Here is a 21684-nt window from a genome sequence, read left to right as displayed (position 1 = left end):
TACCCCGGGTGGGACTCGAACCCACAATCCCTGGCTTAGGAGGCCAGTACCTTCTCCATTAGGCCACCGGGGCGCGCCCCCCAGACCGCCGGCTTCCTTTCCAGGACCCGCCCCTTCCGGGTCTGCCCCGCGCCGAGCCGCAGGGACCGCTAAGCCGGGGCTCCCAGGGGGCCGACGGGGCCCGCGTTCAGAGCGACGGCTGTTCCGGCATCGTGCTCGTTGCGCCCTTGTTCGGGGCCCCGCCCTAGTTGGCTCCGGCGAGTCGTCTCCTTCCCAGGGACGGGGACCCTGGGCCTCGGCTTCCTCTGGCATAGCTCTGGAGCTAATGCAGCCAAGTCATCTGAGGCTTCAGACCGAGGGACAGAGCGTTAAACCCTTCTCCTCGTCCCCTGGCTAGCTCAGTCGGTGGAACACGAGACTCTTAATCTTAGGGTCGTGGGTTCGAGTTCCACGTTGGGTGGATCTTGTGTTTTGGGTTTTAGCAGACTTTCAAAAACTCAATGTGTTCAGAGATCCTCCCCAGCATCAAACTCCTGGCTCCTCATTCTCAGAGGAGGAGGAAACACCGTTGGTGGGTGTGAATTTTCCCACGGGGGGAGACATCCGGAGACACGGTCTCTACGTTTGGGGACTTATTTGGCGGCCGGGGGTCTGAGGCAGAGAAAATCAGGGGCAGGGATCTCTAGATGTGGTCTGGCTCTTACCCGACGCACGGCCCTCCCTGCCGTGCTCATACCCAAGAATCGGCTTTGCGTCGGTCAGCAGGGCCCTTCCACCCCAAACACTACATGAGACCTACATCCCAATATTCCTTCTGGATGGGTGGGTGATTCCACCCACACCACCGGGTAGGTCCAAGTGGGGGCGCCTGAGGGGAAAGCATCTGCATCCAGCCCCTGGAAACCCGGCGGGGGAGACAGTCTGTCTCGGGGAGGAAGGGGGCAGCTTCTAGCGCCCCGTTGTTCCACCGACTGGGGTCGGCTGTCACACTCCTGCTCTCAGGGAAGTTCAAGCTTCTCTGAGCCCCCGCGGCTGCTCCCCTCTCTGTGTGCCTCAGCGCAGTCCTTGAGCCCAGAACCCCTGGAGAAGGAACCTGGCCAATCTGCTCGTCGCAAGCCCCGCTTCCTTCTACCCCTCCCCCCCAGCCCCGAGTGTCTGTCTCCCATGGCCCTGCAGCCTGGAGGCCCCCACAGCGTGGGAACTAAGTGGATGGCACAGAATATCCTCTCTGGTCCACCTGCCTCCAGGGCCAGGCTCTGCTTCCTCTGGAGACTCACCTCCTGTCACCCCTGCTAAGGCTGCTGCCCTTCCCAGGGACGGGCACCCTGGGCCTCGGCTTCCTCTGGGTGAGTGAGCTGCGGCACCTACCTCAGGAAGTGGCCTGAAGCCCACCTTGGCCTGCTTGTTATGGCCCTGGACTTGCGGCTCTAACTGAGGCCTCCATCCAGACAGTCTGGGTTCCCACTGATCAGATCTTAACCATCCCCTGTGAGGCCCAGGACAACCTGGAACCTATAAAATCGTCTAGGTTACCTCAGGAGGTGACGTCCAGGCCTTTTCTAGGCATGTTCTATTCGGACCCACAGGACTGAGTTGCCCGCCCCCACCGCAGGGGCCCCACAGGAACAGACAGCCCAGATGACAGGACAGTACAAGGAATAAGGAACAGACATGTTGAAAATTAAACCTGACCCCAGTGGCAAGGGCCAGTTCTGGGGGTCTTCTGCCTTCCCCTTCCAAATGCAAGCAGAGCTCCACTCCCTCTGCGCCCACCTTCCCTGCTCTAGCGTCGCGGTGCTTCTCTCCAGGGACCCTTTCCAACGACATCTAGGAGATGTCCCCGTTCACAGCCCTACTGTCGCTGTGGTCCCGTGGGCAGGCTGGTGTATCCCCGGCCTCAGCTCGAGTGATTGGCAGAATGCGCGGCTACAGGCTCCACAGAACTACAGGGAAAAGACCGCCCCACCACACGGCAGGTAGGCGCCACCGTCTGGGGACAGCGTCCGTCCCGGGTGGGATCGCTCGCGGGCGGAGCTGTGTTCCTCGCAGTTCAGCCTGGGCGCGGCTGCGGTTATTTTCCTTCCCCCCTTGGAGCCCAGCCGGGGCCGGTGCGGGAGACGCCCCTCCCCCGCCGCGGAATCGCTAGGCCTAGCTTGGCCGCCGTGGTTCCCTTCCCAGGCCTCGTGGAGCGGCAGCTGCGCTCCCTCCAGCTGAGGAAAATCTTGATGCTAAATGTATTGATTAATCCGCGGAGCCACAGGACCAGATTCACAGGTGCGCACGCTAACTAGTGAGCCACCTGGGCGGCGGCGGCGTCCCCACGTCCGCGGCAGAAGGCTAAGGAAGGGCGGTACCCACTACGGCGGCTCGTTGCTCTAGGAGTACGACTCTCGCTTTGGGTACAAGAGGTCCCTGGTTTAAATCCCGGACGAGTCCTCCCTTTTCCCCTCTGTGAGTTCTGCGGAGGACCGGAGGCCTACTAGGCGGAGGCTACGCGCGGCACTGCCCGCATGGAGACTGGGTCACAGGGAGACGCAGATAGCATCCCCACGGACTGGGGTCCCGCGGTGACCGCGGCTGCAGGCGCCTGCCAGCTCCCGGGAAGAAGAGGAGGCTGCTGGGGTGTGTCGTGGATGGCCCTGGGGGTACAGCTCTCTTAGGGCCAGAGATCATCGCCGCTGGAGTTGCGGGTGAGCCCTACTTTTACTTGAAGCTGCGTTTTAGAGGCGGGGCGAGGGGGCAGGAGAGAGGGCCGCGGGAAAAGTCCAGTGGTGCCCTGGCTGGGCCCGGGGCTCGGCCCCCGCCTCGCACGCCCAGGCCCTGGGGCCTTCCAGCTGAGAGCGGGGAAGTGCGCGCCACACACACGCGGGGGTGGTCCGACCTCACACACGCGGATCCTCGGGGGTCGGTCAGGCCTGGACACGGAGAAGGATGCACCGACGGCAGAGAGAGCCCCTAGCCCGGCCCCCGCAGGACCCCTGGACGCGGCCTCTGCTGCCCCGAGGGCGGTGTCCTCGTTCTGCCACTACCTGGGGACCTGAGGACCCGCCTGCTCCCCTGGCGAGCCGGGAGAGCATCGCTGGCCCGCCCCAGTGCGGGGTCTGGTGGGTGGCCTGACTCACCCCCTCCCGGCGCCAGGCCATCCCAGGGCGCCTGCGGCCAGGACCGTGGCCCGCGGCCCGCGGCCCGCCGGCTGGTTCGGTCCGTAGGACAAAGCGACTCGAGACGGCAGCCGCGCGCGCCGGAGGCCCCGCGTCAGAAACTCGTTTTGGGTTTGACCTTGCCTGCGCGGGGAGGGGGTGGGGGTGGGGGAGCCGGGGGGGGGCCAGGCGGGTGTCTGGCTCCTCCCTGAGTTCCGCAGGCGCTGGGTGAGCGCCCACTGGGTGCCACACCGGGGGGTGCGGGCTTTTTCCGAAGCGGAGTGCCAATGACCGCGGCTCACGTGACCTCCACGCGCTGCCGCCCCACTGAGTGGACCCCTGCCCGCCGGCCCGGAGGTCAGCGCGGGGTGGAGGCTGCGGGCGAGGACGGCGAGGACTGGGGGCGCGCCGCCGCGGGGGCTGCTCCCCACGCTGTGGTCCATCCGGCCCCAAAGCTGGTCCTTCCCAGCGGGTCTGACATAGGAGTCCCCAGTTCGAGTGGACCCCGGACGCTACGTCAGCAGCCAATGTGGGGCTCATCGGTCTAGGGGTAATGATCCGCGCTTAGGGTGCGAGAGGTTCCCGTTCAAACCCCGGCGAGCCTCTGGGTTTTCTCCCCCGGACCTTCAGAGACGGACATGGTAGAGGAGGGTGATTTTCTAAAGGTCTCACGCTGGCCCGGTACCGCCCACTGCGTCTTTTAAAATGTAACTGGGGCCCTGTCGCCGAAGCGTCGCCAGACCCATGAAGTCCTCCCCTCCTCGTCCACGAGGAGCCCGTTCCTCTCCAGTCGGACACCTGAGAAACTTGGAGCCTGGGCTTCCCCGCCGTCCGGGCTCAGGAGGCCAGCGCCCCCAATACGGTCACCCCTTGTGTGGGCGTGGCCTCCTGGGGCCCCACCTCCCTGCTCGCGGTCAGGAAGGCGACCGGGAGCTCCAGCCGCTGAGCGCGCAGCCCTGCTGCCCACCAGGAGTCAGAGCTCTCCGCCCCATTCCGCGGCTCGAGAAACTAATGCTGGAGACACAGAATACAGAGTTTCCCCCTAAATCGGGAAGGTTCGAAAATGCAAGCATTTGAAGAATAGTGCAATTGTTGGCTGCGATCCCACACGGTTATAGCCCTCATTCATGCCCCACCAGGCAAAGCAATGGATTTAGGAGAGCACACACTCTTGCACTTGTGGCGAAGCCTAACCGTGCACAAGATCTGCAGTGGTGGACAACGTCTGTTTTGCCGAACCCTGAGGGGGTCCTCCAGGAGCCAAATTCTTACAAAACACGCCCTTAGTGGGAAGGCATCTTTCCTCCTAGTGCCTGCGGGTGAGAAGGCAGCAGGACTCAGGGGAGGGGATTAACTCCTCCAGCCTTTCCCCTTTGTCTAGCACATGGGCCCAGGGAAGGTCCTCCCAGGGAGTCACAAACGTTTGCCAGAGATGCCTTGCCAAGGTGTGCCAAGGGCAGCTGCCTCCACAGGATCTGGAAGGTGGTCACACAGGAAAGGAGGAATCAGGAATGGGGCAGGGGAGAGGACCTATGGTTGGACACATGCTATTGGCAGGGTCTTCCTTTTCATTTGGTATGGTGAGTTTAAGAGTGTGCAATGAACCAAGGATCACCAATAATCCAATTCTGTGCACTTTAGGACCAATTTGGGGAAAAAACCAGCTCAAGTAGATGATTTAAAGTGACCCATGATTGGTAAGCCCTTGAGCCCCTGGCAGAAGAAAATAACAATTTTCTGTGGAGAAATACACTTTTACTCTAGAACTCACAGAATTCCCCACACAAAGAAGTTTACAAGGAAAATAGACAGCTCGTGATAAAATTAACAAGGAAACAAGGCACAGTGAGCAACAACCAAAGAGCAACTGGCGATGGAAATAAAATTCTAAGTCTTTCAGATGCTAAGATTATCACACACAGTATAATACAACTATCCTTATTATGCGTGCAGAAATGAAAGACAATAATGAAAATACCTTTGAGAACAGGAACTATGTAAAATGCTTCAGAAAAATGAAAAGGAACTAAATTATTCTAAAAATAAAAATACACAAAGATTGAAACAAAAGTTAATAAATATATGTAACCATTGGTTTAAAAAAGAAATACTAAAGTAAAAGTAGGTCAAAAGAAATAATACAAAACAAAAAACTAAAATATCTTTATTTGATTTTTTTGATATCATTAATGTGCAATTACTTGAACAACATTATGGTTATTAGACTCCCCCTATTATCAAATCCCCCCAACATACCCCATTACAGTCACTGTCCATCAGCATAGTAAGACGCTATAGAATCACTACTTGTCTTCTTTATATATGCTGCCTCCCCCATGTCCCCAACCCCCTACATCATGTGCGCTAATGGTAATGCCCCATTTTGTCCCTCATCCCTCCCTTCCCACCTATCCTCCTCAGTCCCTTTCCCTTCGGTAACTGCTAGTCCATTCTTGGGTTCTGTGAGTCTGCTGCTGTTTTGTTCCTTCAGATTTTGTTTGTTCTTACACTCCACAGATGAGTGAAATCATTTGGTGCTTGTCTTTCTCTGTCTGGCTTGTTTTACTGAGCATAATACCCTCCAGCTCCATCCATGTTGTTGCAAATGGTACAATTTGTTTTCTTCTTATGGCTGAATAATATTCCATTGTGTATATGTACCACATCTTTATCCATTCATCTACTGATGGACACTTAGGTTGCTTCCATTTCTGAGCTATTGTGAATAGTGCTGCGATAAACATAGGAGTGTATATGTCTTTTTCAAACTGGGCTGCTGCATTCTTAGGGTAAATTCCTAAGAGTGGAATTCCTGGGTCAAATGGTATTTCTATTTTGAGTTTTTTGAGGAACCTCCACACTGCTTTCCACAATGGTTAAACTAATTTACATTCCCACCAGCAGTATAGGAAGGTTCCCCTTTCTCCACATCCTCACCAACATCTGTTGTTGTTTGTCTTTTGGATGTTGGCCATCCTAACTGGTGTGAGGTGATATCTCATTGTGGTTTTAATTTGCATTTTCCCTGATGATTAGTGATGTGGAGCATCTTTTCATGTGTCTGTTGGCCATCTGAATATCTTCTTTGGAGAAGTGTCTGTTCAGATCCTGTGCCCATTTTTTTTATTGGATTATTTGCTTTTTGTTTGTTGAGGTGTGTGAGCTCTTTATATATTTTGGATGTCAGCCCTTTATTGGATCTGTCATTTTCTTTATTTGATTTTAAGTTAACCAACAAACTTCTGAGAATTCCATACAAAAAATTATAATGGAATTTAGAAAATGCTTTGAAATAAATTATGATGAAAATACTACATACCCAAACCTGTAGGACATGGCTAAAGCTGTTGTTACAGGGAAATTGATAGCCTTAGATAGGTCTAATAGAAAATTTAAAAACATATGGCAACAGGTTAGAACAAGGGAAAAATAATGATAACATGAAATTAATAAAGTAGAAACAAGCATACAATAGAGATTAATGACAAATCCTAAAGACAGATCTTGGAATAAGGTAAAGTTGCTGATCAAACTGCAAAAACTGATTCAGAAATAATGAAAGAAGATACACATAACCCATACCAGGAAAAGAATAGCTTTACTATTGTTGCATAATTTAAGAAGATAATAAAAGCGTATCCTAAACAACTTTGAAAATTTGGAAAAAAAATATTTTTTAAAATACAAAGCATGCTTTAATAGAATAAAAATGTAAATGATCTTAAAACCAATAAAGAAGGTGAATCATTATTCTCCAGGAAAATGCTTGGCCCAGATGACTTCAGTGGAGCATGCCAGCAAACATTCAATAAAGAAAATTTAAATACTACACCAAATCTTTCACAGAATAGAAGAGGGGATCTCCCCATATATTTTATGAGGCTACCATAACTCTAGTATCAAAACTAAACACAGACAGCATGAAAAAGAATTTAAAAAGCACATAATCTTGCTCATGAAAATAGAAATATGAGCAAAACAAGTATTATGACATAGAAAAAGAATAATGCACCGTGTCCAAGTTGTGTTTATCCTAGGTGATACAAGGTTGATTTGACATTAGAAAATCTGTTAATGTATTTAACAAATTCAAAGGAAAATAGTTGATATAATCCAAATTCCATTCATGATTTTAAAAATTCTTAGTAAATTAGCAAAAGGAGGCAATACCCATAACTTGACAAAATTATCTACAAAATACTACAGCAGACTTCATTCATACTTGTTGATGAAATTATGAAAACATTCTTTGAGTTTGGAAATGCCACAAGGATGCTGACACTCAATTTCTATTAAATATTTTATCTGAGAAACGATTGCTCCTACTTTGTTGGTGGGAATGTAAAATAGTACAATGACCCTGGAAAAGACTGCGGCAGTTTCTTCAAAGACTAAAAAAGTAACTACCACATATGACCCTACAACGGCAACTTTAGGAATGTATCCATAAAAATAAAGACATGTTCACACAAAAACCTGTCCACGAATGTTTATGGCTGTTAAACTTGTAACAGCCAAAAAAGTGGAAATACTCCAGATGTCCTTCAAGGGGTCAATATTAATAACTGTGGTACATCTCACCCTGGGATTTCAACCCTGCGCCTCCCTCCATCTCCCTTTGCTTGCCTCTGGGGCTGCTCCTTCCTGAGCCTGCCGTAGGGTCGCTGGAGGCGGGCACAGGGGCTGGCGGGGTCCCCAGCTGGAGGCCAGGGCGCCGTGACGGAGGTCCTGCACTAGGGGTACCCTTGTTGCAGCGGGGGCGTCGGTGGGGAGCAGAACCCTTAGCGGGGGTAACCCCTGTGGGGCTCAGGGAGCCTTGGCCACTAACCTGCCTCTGGTGCCAGGTCCAATTCATTACCTAACCCTGTTCCCACTACCTACCCACTCCACCAATACTGTGGTGTGATACTCAACCTGTGTGCCCGGCTAGTTCAGTCGATAGAGCATGAGACTTAATCTCATGGTCGTGGGTTCAAGCCCCCCGTTGGACAGCTTGCTTTCTTGTTTTGGACTGTAGAGTCCGGAGAAGCGCAGCAGGAGGCATTTAGTGAGCGTCCGGCGGATGCCACCCAGTGGGCACTCAGTGAGTCCAAGAGAAGCTCTCCGGAACCCATGATCCGGACGCTCAACGCGGGCGCGGGCGCAGGGCCTCTTCGCAGGCTTTTGCCCCAGCGTGTCACCAGCGTGCTTGCGGCTACCACGAGTGTCTGCTAAGTGACTCCGGGGTATGCGGGGCGCACGGGCCTCCTGCCCGGCTGTTCCCCGTTCCCGGCCAGATTCGTTGCTGTCTGAGCGCTGGGGCCACCGTCCTGGGGCAGCCTCCACTTCCTGACCTCGGCCCTTCCCAGCGGGTCTGAAATCCGAGCCTCCTCCTGAGCCACCTCGCGGGCCCTGTGGGTCTCAATCCCCCGACCCCACGACGTTGTAAAGAAGAGCCGGAGGCAGTACCCAGAGTGGCTGGAGGCTGGTCTAGGGGTTTGATCCCCGCTTCCCGGACAAGCCGCTGCTTCTTGTTGCAAAAACATTTACTCATTCCTTAGAAATTTGGCGACCAGCCCTGGGCCTCAGCCTTTGGGCTTAGAAATCGACACTCCAAGAGGGAATTAAAATAAAATCTATAGGAGCCTACTGGTTCCTAGTGCTTTCACATGTTTAACTGGATCCTGGGGGATCCAGAGGGTGCGCCCCCCCCGCCTCCTCCCCTTTTCTGCCTCCATCTCCTCCCTCCGCTTCTTTGTCCGCCTCCCCTGGATGCGCCCAGATGCTCCCCGGTCCCTCTGCCTCAGATCGGGAGAGGGTTCCCAGAACGAGGGGTCCACACCGCCTGGAGAGGGGCTCCATGTTCCTCTCCGAACGTCAGGCTGTGAGAGGCCCGTTCTTCCGCGGCTGCGGGTCCAGGCGCAGTTTGGCTTTGACCGTGAGAGAGTCCCATTCCCAGAGCTGCTCTCTGTAAAGGACGAAGGTTCTCTGCTTTCCAGGCAACTGTGGGCCGGGTCCGAGCGCAGGCGGAATCATCTCCTTCCTCCCAGAGCTCATTGCGGACCCCTGAGGCTGACTGTCCAGTTAGATTTCCTGGGGGGAGCTATTTCGGTCCTGAAGTTACTATTTTTAAGTTTTTATTTGTTGGTAAAAAAAAAAATTGCTGTCAGCTTTAGCGAAATCACTAAGAAAAACATTCCGAGACTGTGGTTTCCAGTAACAGGAATGGGGGGGATTTGGGAGAACAACCCGATCCAGTGAAAATGCTGGATATTAGAAACAAACTTAAAAGCGTTGGAGAGCTTTCAGGAGAGTAAAGAAATCCCGGGCCAAATTTAAACGGAGATGGGAAAACAGAGGGGCGCATGGAGCCCCAAAGCTGCGGGGGCACCCGGTGTATTTTCCATCCCCTCAAACAAGATCGCTGCGCTCTGCGGACGAAGCACAGCGCACCACCTGCTCCTGGGCTCTCCCTCGAATCTGTGTCCCTAAAGAGGAATACGCATAGAAATACACCCGGCCCGCCCCAACATTCTTCAGACCTGCTAAAATGCAAGTTATTTTAAGTAAAAGGAGAGCGTGTGCGAAGACTTCATGCACCGGAAGCGGGAAGCACACATCAAGAACGAGGAGCCGCATCTACAGCGTCCCAGTACCTCTCACCGGCTGTCCCCTTCCTCCCAGGCTGGTTCCTCTGCATCTCAGGGACGGCGGCGGCAGCCCCTTGGGTGCCACCTCATCTTCTGTGCCTGTGACGAGATGTCTGGCCCGGGCGGGACACTGGAGATGAGAAGACGCGACAACTAAGTACAAAGTGTGTTCGTTATTGGAGGATATTCGAATATGGACTGTATGTTAGATAACCTTGTTGCACGCGTGATAAAGGATGATTTTGGAGGTGTGGCAAAGGGAGGCTCTGAGGTCTTCCTTCCAGCCCTGCTCTCTGCTAGGTCTTGGGTCAACCCGGACCCCGGGAGGACCGAACACCCCATTGATCCACTGACCGATCCAGCCAGGATCCCCACGCTCTCCGAGTCTGTTCACCCGAAGGAGACCCAGTGCGTTCCGGGGCCTGGAACTCCTTCCGGAGGAAACAGGCGGGCGACTCGGTGGAGCCCGGGCCGGAGGAGCGGCAAGCACGCCGAGCAGTAGAGCGCTGCGGGCGGCGGGGCGGTGGTGTGCTCGGGACAGTTGAGTTCACGACTGTGTCCTGAGACTGAGAAAAGCTGACACTATGTAGGGTTAAGTGAATACCCATATCAACTCCCCCATCGCGGTGCCGCCGCCGGTGACTGCCCCCTTCAGCCAAGGTGCTGGGCATCGCCTCGGAGGCCTAATGGATAAGGCGCTGGCCTCCTGGGTCATGATTGTGGGTGCGAGTCCCATCTCGGTAGTGTGAGGGCGGGTTGAAATGGTGGCTTTTTGCCCTTGAAAAGAGGGTGGAAAAAGATTTGAACAACGCGACACCACCCACCCATAAAACAGTGAGTTTATTCTCTCAAAAGGAAAGAAAGGGAGGGAAAAACAACGCACTCTTACATCGTTGTGGGTAAAAGATGAGGTTGTGCCCCGAGTATGGAAGGCATCTCGGCCCTCACACCTCTTAGATCTTCGTGTTCCACGTCCAACAGCCTCTCAGAAAGGAGGGTAGGCGCCAGTGCAAACCTCGGGGAAGAGCGTCAAGTCTGTGCCGGCTGACCAGGCAGGGTCGGGGGGAGAGCTGTGTCCATTTTCTATAGAACAAGCAGGAACCCCCATTGCCCCTCTGTCTGCACGACTGCCCAAGAGAGAACCAGGAGTGGGAGGCTACGAGCACCCAGGGCCCAGGAGCGGAGGGAGGAAAAAGAGCGGAAAGGAGGCCGGCCAGGAGGCCCGCAGCGGAGGACGGCCGTGGCCCCTCTGGCAGCGACTGCGTCAGGACTGGACGGCGCTGGCGGGAGACTTAGAAGTGACCTGGGCCGTGACAACGTTGACTTGATCTGGGTTCGAAATGTGGGAGGTTTTCCTTCTGGATTGCGATTTATTTTAGTTCCTCCAGGGCAAGAAAGCGCCTCGTTGGAGTCTTGGTGTCAGTCCGGCATTTGGGGTCTAGCAAAAGCTGTCCGCGGCGGGCGTGTGCCTCTGAGCGCTCCGGGGACCGCAAGGCCCGCGCCCTCGCACACGCCGCGCCACCGGGTCGGGCCGAGTCACAGACCGGCCGCCTCCAGGCCCCCCGCCCCCAGGACTAAAGAGGGCAGGGCGGGCATCGGAACAGGGGCAAGGGGAGGGAGCCTCGGGGCCCCTAAGGAGGCGCTACCGCGGTTGGTGAGGGGGGCCGTTGCTCAGTCAGACAGCAGACGTGGAGCCTGGTGAGGAAGGAGGCAGAAGTGAAAGGCGGCCGCCTCCCTCTGATCCGGAATCCAGCTTCCTTTCTTCAAAACCACTTTGTTAACGGCTGTATCCTCAGTGCCTGGTATACAGTAGGTGCTCAACAAACACCTGAGTGTACGAAGGACGGACTCTATCAGGCAAGAGGGCGTCAGGTGTGCTGGGGCGCCCTTGGGACCTAGAGCTTACGGGAAGACGTACCGCGGTCGGCTTGGGGGCGCAGCCGTGCCGGCGGTCCCCTCGCTGAACCCCTTCCTCGGGTCCCCGGTGGGTGGACTCCCTGGGCCACCTGCTGACCTGCAGACCTGGTCAAATCCCGGCGGGCTGCCGGCAGTCGGTGGTATTCCCGCTTCACATGGTTATACCAAGTGGTGTGGACACATTATCCTCTGAGAACACACTTAACACCGTGTGCCCGTGAGCCTATTCACTAAGGGGCTCAGGTTGCGGAGAGCAGTGAGAGGCAGGACTCTCCTCAAATGTATGCCAGCAAATGTCTTGTGAGCCAAGTGTCTAGGCTTAGCAAGGCTTGGAAAGATGATGTCCATAGCACTGTATCATTTAAAAAGGGGGACATCCAGGTATATGCCTCCAGAGGCAGCGAACATTGCATCTGTAACAAAAAATATTCTAGTAGCCTCATTAAAATGTTTAAAGTGGACTTGATTTTAATAATATATTTTATTTTAATCAATTTATTATATAATTTCCCATGCAATAATATACAAATTATCAATGAGATGTATTATGTTCTCAATTTTAGCACTTGACATTTTGAGCAAGGTGGCTTGCTGTTGCTGGGGTCTGTCTTGTGCATCGTAGGATGTCAGCAGCATCTTTGGCCTCTAGCCTTTAGCTGGCAATAGTGTCCCCAGAGTTGTGACAACCAGAAATGTCTTCATATATTGCCCAATGTTCCCTAGGGGGCAAAATTGCCCCTGGTTGTGAGTCACTCTTCTAGAGCATTGAGGGCATACATCTTGGTGCAAACAGTTTTCATTTGTGATCTGACAGGAGGGCCAGCTTGGAACAGGGCCAGGTGGCAGCGAGAACATCTGTGATGGCCAACCCAGAAGGCAGTCTGGTGGGGTTAGGTAAATGGGCTATGTACAGGGGGCTGAACAGATAAATTATGTTACTGAGACTTAATGGGAGTCAGATTTCTCACTGGTGCAGCTGTAAAGAGCAAAGCCTTCAATAAATCCTATGGTGTTGCATTGAAATCGGGGATATTAGTGATGTCACTCAATAACTCAGTGAAGGTGGTCACTGACACAGATGGTTGGTGGTAGTGAGTTTACAAAAATAGTTCTTCACTGCTTTGTGTGCGTGAAACCATCATAAAATTGTATATCAATGATTTCTTAATTAAAAAACCCAGTTCTTATAAAGGTATATTTTCCTGCTTGCAATTACCAAGTAATCTGTAGAGTGATATAGTTTGATACTAAGTGAATATTCTGTTTCCCAACAACCTATTAACTATTGCTTTTAACATTCCTTTGTAATCATTGTCTCAATTGAAAGCTAAAAACTGATGACTCCCTAGTTCTATCATTTTGCTATATTTATAAACTGGCACTATTCTGTAAAGAACTTTTTCCTATGAATCTATGAGGAACTTCAGATTGTTTTATGAAGACAGGGTAAATGGTAAATTTTTCCCCTTTAATTATTGATTTTTACCACCAATTATGGCAAATTACCTTGAAATTTTTCCTCTTTTAACTAGTATTACTATTGATTCACAGATTTAAATAAATTTAATATTTTATAATCAATTATATTCTTTTTGATGCTCAAATTGTTCCAAATTTAGCCAGTTGGAGGGCCCTTTCAAGCTTGCGTCTTTGTTCCTTTTCAAAAAAATCTTTATTTATTCAAAAATTTTTAATTTGAAAGATTTTAAGCCTAAAGAAAGGTTGAAAGAATAGTACATTAAACACCATATATGGATATGGCAACCCATTTAAAAGTCATTTGCAGTTTAGTTATGTCCTCTTTGGGCTTTGAGCATTTCCTTATTTTCTGCACTCACATAATATACTAGACTTAGCTTGTCTTTTTCCTGCTCGGGCCTGGAATCATTTCTTTCTCTAAGGAACTCTATTTCCTCTTAGTAGGGAATGGTACTTAGAAACCAAGATCTGGGTGTTAGGGGTGCTCATTGATACTGGTTTGTCATTGATTACAGGTGTTTTGTTTTATTTTTAGTTCATCTTCACTTTTGCAACAGTTTCCTGATTTACCCTTGTACCTTAGGCGTTCTTTCTCCAATCCTTTCCTCAACTCAGCTGACGGAGTGACTCTAGTGGATCATGGATTTCTTGTTCAAGGGCATCCTTCCCATTTACATTCTTTGGATCTGTTTGGAAAACTCCTTTGCTCCTCTATTTAGTCCTGGTGGTGATGTCCATCACTGGATTCCCACATGGAATGGATTGGATTTATGACCCAGTATGACCAGAATACTCTACTCTCCATTCAGTATGGTTGGTTCAGATTTGGGCACATGATCCAAGAAGAGATGGTCCTAGCCTTGCCTGGAGTCACTAAATAAGCACTAGTACACAGAATTTCTGTGTGCCCTGTGAGTGAGAGTCTGCGAAGATGTGATTTTGGAGCTCCTGGTAGCCATTTGTCTGCCACAGAGAGGAATGTTCTGCAGTATGAAGCGGAACAGAAGCCAACAGAGCAGAGAGATAAGAAATACAGGTCCTGATGTCATTATTTGGGTCCCTGAGTCTAGCTCTGCCTGAAACACAAAGGCTTTGCAAAAACTTAACACCTTGCAATTGTATTAACCAATAGATTCCATGTCTCCTTAAGCTGATATGAGGTGGTTTTCTATCGCTTGCAAACAATGACTTTACCAATCCAGTGACTAGTCTTACCTTCCTTCCCAGATATTCAGTAATTAACTTTGTGGGTTTTTGTTGCTGTTGGTTTTACTATTTGTAGAGATAGAACGAATGGAACTTAATGTGTGATAACGTGTGTCTGATGGAGGCATGAGGGCCCGCTATAGCCCCGAGGTACTTATCTTGAGTTACTGGTAGCGGAAGAATGACATTTGTTAAGACACTATAGTCAGCCTGAGGAATATTGCGTGTAAATAACCCAAAGTGGATTAGTTAGAGGAAAACACTGGTTTCCATAGAACATTTTTTTTAGGGATTCGACTTCCATTACTGATCCAGGTGCATAGTTTTTATGAGTAACTCTTTCATATTATCAACTCAGGAAAATAAACTTCACAATGTATGAGATTAAAAGCTTTATGGGCACTTTAAAGCCAAATATTGCCATCAGAACCAAAGAGTGAGTGATACCTGTTGGACTTAGAAAATTCTCTATTCCTCATTGGTGTCCACATTCTACCAGTTTATAAATGGACTCATCAATAGCTCTTATTTCTTCTTCACTTACCCCCAAATTAAAATATGGAATAAAAAATTGTCAACTGGCCCCTTATAAAGATGACTATTGACATATGAAGATAAACCTGTGACACTATTTCTGAATGAAGTTTATCCAGAACACAGATGACTGAGCAGAGAGTGAAGGATGCAAATATCACTTAATACCTTTAGCCTCCACCTAGAGAGCATAGTCCTATCGCAGTGCATCGATGAGGTCATGCATCATGGGGTGTTTTAGCATACATTATCTCATGTAAGATAGATGACTCTACAAGGTGAATATTATTTCTCCACTCTACAGATGGTGACACTTTGTGATTCTGTGAAAATTAGTAGCTTTCTCAGGGTCATACAAGTTCTAATGGTGGACCTGGAAATTGAATACAGATCATGTAAATCCAAAGGTTATTCTTTTCATCCCAAACAGCAGCATGTGTATTTCCCAACAAGGATACCATCCCAGCTTGGGTGGCGGATAAAATAGATGGCTGTGATTTTTCTCCAGCAGAAGGGTCATTGCTAATTACATCATTTCCAATGTTGCCACGTCCTGAAACAGTAATTATATAACTCCAGTGACAGGTCTTTATTATCAATGTTGGATTCAAAAGAACCCAGTGAGACCATTTGCAACAACATGGATGGAGCTGAAGGACATTATGCTCAGTGAAATAAGCCAGGTGGACAAAGACAAATACCAAATGATTTCCCTTATTTGTGGAGTATAACAGTGAAGCAAAACTGAAGGAACAGGGTAGCAGCAGACTCAGAGACTCCAAGAAAGAACTAGTGGTTACCAAAGGGGAGGGGTGCGGGAGGGCGGGTGGGGAGGGAGGGAGAAGGGGACTGAGGGGGTGTTATGTTTAGTACACATGGTGTGGGGGGTCACAGGGAGAACAGTGTAGCACAGAGAAGGCACATAGTGGATCTGTGGCATCTTGCTGCGCTGATGGACAGTGACTGCATTGGGGTATGGGTGAAGACTTGATAATGTGGGTAAATGTAGTAGCCACATTGTTTTTTCATGTGAAACCTTCATAAGAGTGTATATCAATCATACCTTAATAAAAAATTTTAAAAAAAAAGAAGCCAGTGAGGAGAAGGGGCAATTGCTCTCTGCTTGTATTTAATGAGGCTCTCAGGGAATATAACCCTAGTGGCCATGGAGGCTCCTGTAAAGAGCTGGGCCTGTGAGTCCACCAAACATCCTTCCAGAACTGAGGGCTGAGTCTGTGCAACCAGCCCTTGTTCATGCAGACTTAGCCTGAAAAACCTCACTGATAAGACCCTCTCTCTCAGACCAATAATCTCTGGCCAGGTCGGGAAAAGCAAAGCAAGCCTGGGACTCCTGGTGACTGTGAAGACTGCCATTCATCCCTGGTAAGAGTCAGATTGGGGTGACTCATAAAAAACTGTGTGATAAGGTGTAAAACCTTGTAGGGAACTCCTCACTACGCCTTTCTTTTAAGTGCAGCCTGAGAAACAGCTCTGAGGTCACCAGCACGTCCTTGCAATTGTCCCAATCTGACTAGTATGTCTCTTGTCTGTTTTTGAGATCCTGAACTGTAGGGAAAACGAACTGGCTGGATTCTGCCCACACCTTTGAGACATTTCCATTTCAATTTTACAAATCAGACGTAGGGAGATCACTGGACGTAGCCAAGAAAGGCTGGCTCAGCTCTGTAAAGTGCTCTGAAAATGTGAGCCCAGAAGTAGCGGCAGCAATGTTATCATTATCCCCCTGGAGACAATTATTGATTGATCGCTGATGTCATCCTCAGAGCAAACGTGTCAGGAATGTGCAGTATGTTCCGACTCGAGAGGATAACACTGAACAATGTCTTCCAAGGCAGCACCACTGATGAGGTGCATGACGCCAGCCCCCTGTATCGTGAGCTCCATGTCAGTCTCCATGGTAACCATCTACATAAGTGCTCTCCAGTGCTCATAAATGTGTAAATATCTATGAACACTCTTACATCTGCAGTGTTTTATGAAACTTACTTTTAAAAAATACATGGTTATGGTAGAAAGTTTAAGCATACAAAAGATTGACAACAAACCCACTGTCACAACCTCTTGGTGTCCTCCCAGAGGCACTGCCCTCGGTGCGCCCATGCAGGAGTGGCAGTGCGGGGGGCTGTCCCGGGCCGAGCACACAGCAGCGACGTGGTGACGCCTCGCCTATGTCACACAGCCTTTCTCCTCTCCGCCTTCTCACTCGCCCCTCTTTAACCATCATTTTCCAGGCTCATGAATCTTTCCTGCCCTGCCTGCCTCTGAGCCCCAGCGCCCAGCCCCATGAGAGGGGCGAACCGGTCGGGCGTCTCCGAGTTCCTCCTCCTGGGGCTCTCCAGGCAGCCCCAGCAGCAGCAGCTGCTCTTCGCGCTCTTCCTGACCATGTACCTGGCCACGGTCCTGGGAAACCTGCTCATCCTCCTGGCCGTCGGCGCGGACTCCCGCCTGCACACCCCCATGTACTTCTTCCTCAGCACCCTGTCCTTCGTGGACGTCTGCTTCTCTTCCACCACCATCCCCAAGATGCTGGCCAACCACGTACTCGGGAGTCAGAGCATCTCCTTCTCCGCGTGCCTCACGCAGATGTATTTTGTTTTCATGTTCGTGGACATGGACAATTTCCTCCTGGCTGTGATGGCCTATGACCGCTTTGTGGCCATATGCCGCCCCTTACACTACACAACGAAGATGACCCCCCAGCGCTGTGCCCTGCTGGTCGCTGTGCCGTGGGTCATTGCCAACCTGAATGTCCTGTTGCACACCCTGCTGATGGCTCGACTCTCGTTCTGTGCAGACAATGCCATCCCCCACTTCTTCTGTGATGTGACTCCGCTCCTGACACTCTCCTGCTCTGACACACGCCTCAACGAGGTGATGATTCTGACTGAGGGGGCCCTGATCATGATCACCCCATTTGTTTGCATCCTGACTTCATATATGCACATCGCCAGTGCCGTCCTGAGAGTCCCATCTCCAAAGGGAAGATGGAAAGCCTTCTCCACCTGTGGCTCCCACCTGGCCGTGGTTTCCCTCTTTTACGGCACCATCATCGCTGTGTATTTCAACCCTTTGTCCTCACACTTGTCTGCAAAGGACGCTGCAGCTACTGTGATGTACACGGTGGTGACCCCCATGCTGAACCCCTTCATCTACAGCCTGAGGAACAGGGACTTGAAAACGGCTCTCGGAAAAGTGCTTGGTGGAAAGACTTTTTCTGTCTGATGAGAGAACAAAAGCCGAATCTCATCCTCATGTCGATTTATATTCCATCAATTAGGTATAAGGTAGCAGCTATTTTGTTAAAGACAGTCTGGAAACAAACATATTGACATGTTTTAGGGACACACAGAAGGCAGTATTTATTTTATTTGTGCACCTAATGCTCTGTAACCCTGCTGCCTCTACCAAGAATGACACTACTTTTTAATGACTAGCTTTTAAATAATTTTACACCCAGCATCAGTTTTTCCTTTTAAGTGGCCTGTTTGGTTTTTTTTTAAGGTTAAGGGACTTTCTTTATTTTTTACAAATTAAGACTACATAGATTTCACATAGTTCTGAATCGAAAACACCTTTGTCTTCACAGATTGAGTTAGAGAATGCATCCTGAGCTGACAACCCAGGGACTGGAAAAAGAAGGTGATCATTGCAGCAGTTACTGTATTAAAAGTGGTCTATTAGTTTTGAATGTCAGATTCGCCTGGAAACTTTTACAATCTACTGATACAAACCAGCATTTGCTCTTCCTCTGTGCAGACAGCACCCCCCGCTTTCTTCCTGGACTAGCAAACCCCTCCCGCACTTTCAAGAGCGAAGTCAGATGGCGCGACCTCCTCCACGATGCCTCCCGATCGGCTCTTCTGGCTCTCGAGTTCTATTTTCTCTCGGGTTGATTTTTCCCTCCCTTTTTCCTTTGGTTTAGTCCTTCCATAGGTTATGGGACCCGTCGTTCCTAAACTCACGTACTACTCACCTTGTACCCGGGGGCTGGTACTGCTCCTACGCTGAGGCAACACTCATTTCTAGCTGAAAGCAAAAAAAAATAGATGAATAAACGTTGCCTGCTCTTTTCATTTGGACATTCTTACTTGAGAAGGAGCTTTTAAAATATCCCCATTTTAAAAACATAATTTTTGCTACTTGACAGGTAACACTATGGAACACTGAAAATCAGACAAGAAAACTAAATTAACCTATAACCTTTCTGCTCCAAAATAATTAAACACTAATGAAGATAGTTTTAGAAAAGGGGGCTGCAATCTTTCCATATAATTTTTTTTTCTTTCCATATAATTTTGTGTTCTAGTTTTCTACCTCCTTCCCATGTCAGTGAAGGTGTTAGAAATGTGGGACTAATAGCTGCAGATGTTCTGCCCATTCTCGGGTGCACCATAATTTATCTATTCCCTGACTGAACAATTCCAAGTGGTTTTGTACTATAAATAATGCTGCTGCACACTTCTGGTGTATAAATCTTTGTTTGTGTCCCTTGACACTACAGGTATCCTATGTGAACTATTTCTCCAGCTTGGAGTAAACGTTACGGTCGCCATTAATTTCTTTCTTATCTGTGCCCCGTGTCACCTGACCTTACCTGCAGAGGGCGCTGTACCTCCCAGTTGGCATCAGAGTGCTCCGGAAGCTCACTGGAAGGAGTTAGCCAGTGCTACTTTCTACCAGGTGATGAGAGAGCGCTGGAGCCTGGCCCTGCCCATCGGCATGACTGTGTGAGTTGCCAGCACACAGCACTGCTCCTGAATTTTGATGTTGTTTGGTGTGCTGGAGGCCCACTGCTACCGCATGGATGCTGCTGGCCGACATCCTTTTGGGGGCCACACTGCGATGCACCTACGGCTTCAGGTCACAGCCATCTGAGCTCGATTTACTTTATGCTCCATTAAAATCTGACTCTGGGCCCTGATGGCTACACCCCCAGAGGCATCCAGCTCCACAGTGTCAAACCAGCTCTGCCCATGAGCGCCCAGCCCAGATATACCCTTCCAACTTTGAGATCCCCTGGATTCTTGGGGTCTTTCTGTGTGGAACAGACTTCAATCAGGTTTTTTTCTAAGACACAGGTATAACTGTGAAATGGAATTCAAATAAAAGTATATGAAGATTACACTTGGATACTTAATGCTTTTTATGGATTTATCTCTAAAGTCTTATAATTAACATTTCAACTATTTTCTTTCTATATGTGAATAGCTTTTACTTTTTTATTTGATTTTGGGTATGGAGGGCATTGAGGTTCGTTCATGTTATACATTCATTATGGATTGTACCTTTTAGTAACAAAACGATCTTTGTCCTCGTTAATCCTTTTTCCCTCTTAAAGCATAGTTTGGCTAATATTAATGTCAGTAGCTCAACGTCCTTTCGGCTTGTGTTGGCTCATTCTCAGACTTTCTGAAGTAGTTGACTTAAAGGGTTCTTACCCTGTATGTCAACATCTTCTTTTTTAAAGCTTCTAGTACATGAGAAAAAATTAAGAGTACAGTCCTACACCTGGAAAAAATAGTCAACAATGAATGCCTCCATTTCCCAATCACTGTCAAAGAACAAAACTTTTTGAGTGTAAAATTAATACATGCCTGGTGGGAGACAATTCTCTACGGGTCTCCTGTTTTTCTGCACATTTTGTGACCAGGGACATTCATTGCTTTTATCCTATACCATCTCTTCAAGGATGTTTGTATAGTGGATGTCCTTGGAAGATAGAATGGTGTGTCTTTCCACAGCAATGGGTAGGTTTTTCACTGTCTAGTATAATAAATGTCTCCTCCTGGGGCAAAGGTCAGGTAAGCTTATGCCCAATTACAAAAGATTTTATTTCCTAAGCTTGGGAATTCTCTCCTCTAACATACTTACTGTATGTGCTGGAGCCACCTGGCCTTATTCAAGTTGTTCTGTGGGAACTGGGACTTAGGAACTAGTGTAAATGCTGGTACTCTGGTGCCTGCTGTTGCTGTGAGTAATGAAGCCCTTTGTTGCTGACCCAAGAGCCTCAAGTCTTCTGCCACCATCCATAAAACAGGGGGATTAGCTTGTTAACTTTCACGTACGTTTCAGACTCTTCACGGTTCCTGACATTGCTTACTGAGGAAGTTTTTTGGAAAACGCAGAAAGTTATCAAGAAGAAAAATATCTAAACCCCTGCATTCTGAATATTTTTGTGTCCTCTCCTTTCACTCACATTTAAATTACAAAGGTACTCTGACAACAGTAAGAACTAAGCCTGTTGGCTGGCCAAAACACATATGCAACCGCCAGGCTGTCTTGCACTTACCACATTATAAATGATACTTTAAAAACATCACTTAGTGTTTTCTTTAAAAAAGAATTTTACAAAACATATTCAATGCCATCTAGTTCTTTACTTAATTACTATCTTACTGGCATTGTTTACCGCTAGGTTCTTGTGGTAGGATGAGTTACGGAGCTCACTCGTTCACTCCCCTGTAATACAGTTATGTATCCATGGCCTTTCCATGGCTTCATGGCAGATGGAGTGCCCTTCCGTGACCCTTGCCTGGGGGTCTGGTCACATGAATTGCTTTGGCCAAGGGGGTGTTAGTTTGGCGACCTGAGGAGAGGCTTCCAGTGGGCTTGCAGAGCGGTTTGCCCTCTTGCACTCGGTGCACCCCCAGAACGCGCTCTGGATCCCTGCTTCCCCTCCAGTCTGAGACTCAAGAGAGCACACGAACAGCAGATGCGAGCCTAACCACAGCCAAGCACCAGGCCCAGATGACCCGCGG

The 21684-nt window shown here is 49.5% G+C and overlaps 1 protein-coding gene and 1 non-coding gene across 2 annotated transcripts; one reads left to right on the top strand and one right to left on the bottom strand.

Annotated features, from left to right (window-relative positions):
• TRNAR-CCU (transfer RNA arginine (anticodon CCU)) lies at positions 1-73 on the bottom strand. Its single transcript has one exon. It is a non-coding gene; the product is annotated as a tRNA-Arg (tRNA).
• A 1647-nt stretch (positions 74-1720) lies between these two features.
• Positions 1721-19996, top strand: OR1F1 (olfactory receptor family 1 subfamily F member 1). Its single transcript, XM_073214631.1, has 2 exons — positions 1721-2690; positions 17158-19996. Exon 2 carries the CDS (start codon positions 17210-17212, stop codon positions 18146-18148), a length of 939 nt encoding a protein of 312 aa, XP_073070732.1. The 5' UTR covers positions 1721-2690; positions 17158-17209; the 3' UTR covers positions 18149-19996.
• Positions 19997-21684: the final 1688 nt, after the last annotated feature.

This window comes from Manis javanica, chromosome 10 (genome assembly GCF_040802235.1).
Source record: "Manis javanica isolate MJ-LG chromosome 10, MJ_LKY, whole genome shotgun sequence".
Classification (NCBI taxonomy): Eukaryota; Metazoa; Chordata; class Mammalia; order Pholidota; family Manidae; genus Manis; species Manis javanica.
The sequence above is the reverse complement of the archived record's forward strand: the minus strand, read 5'-3'. Positions and strand labels throughout refer to the sequence as shown.

Excerpts from the sequence above, each read along its gene's own strand:
- OR1F1 (XM_073214631.1), top strand. The coding sequence starts at position 17,210 with ATGAGAGGGGCGAACCGGTCGGGCGTCTCCGAGTTCCTCCTCCTGGGG.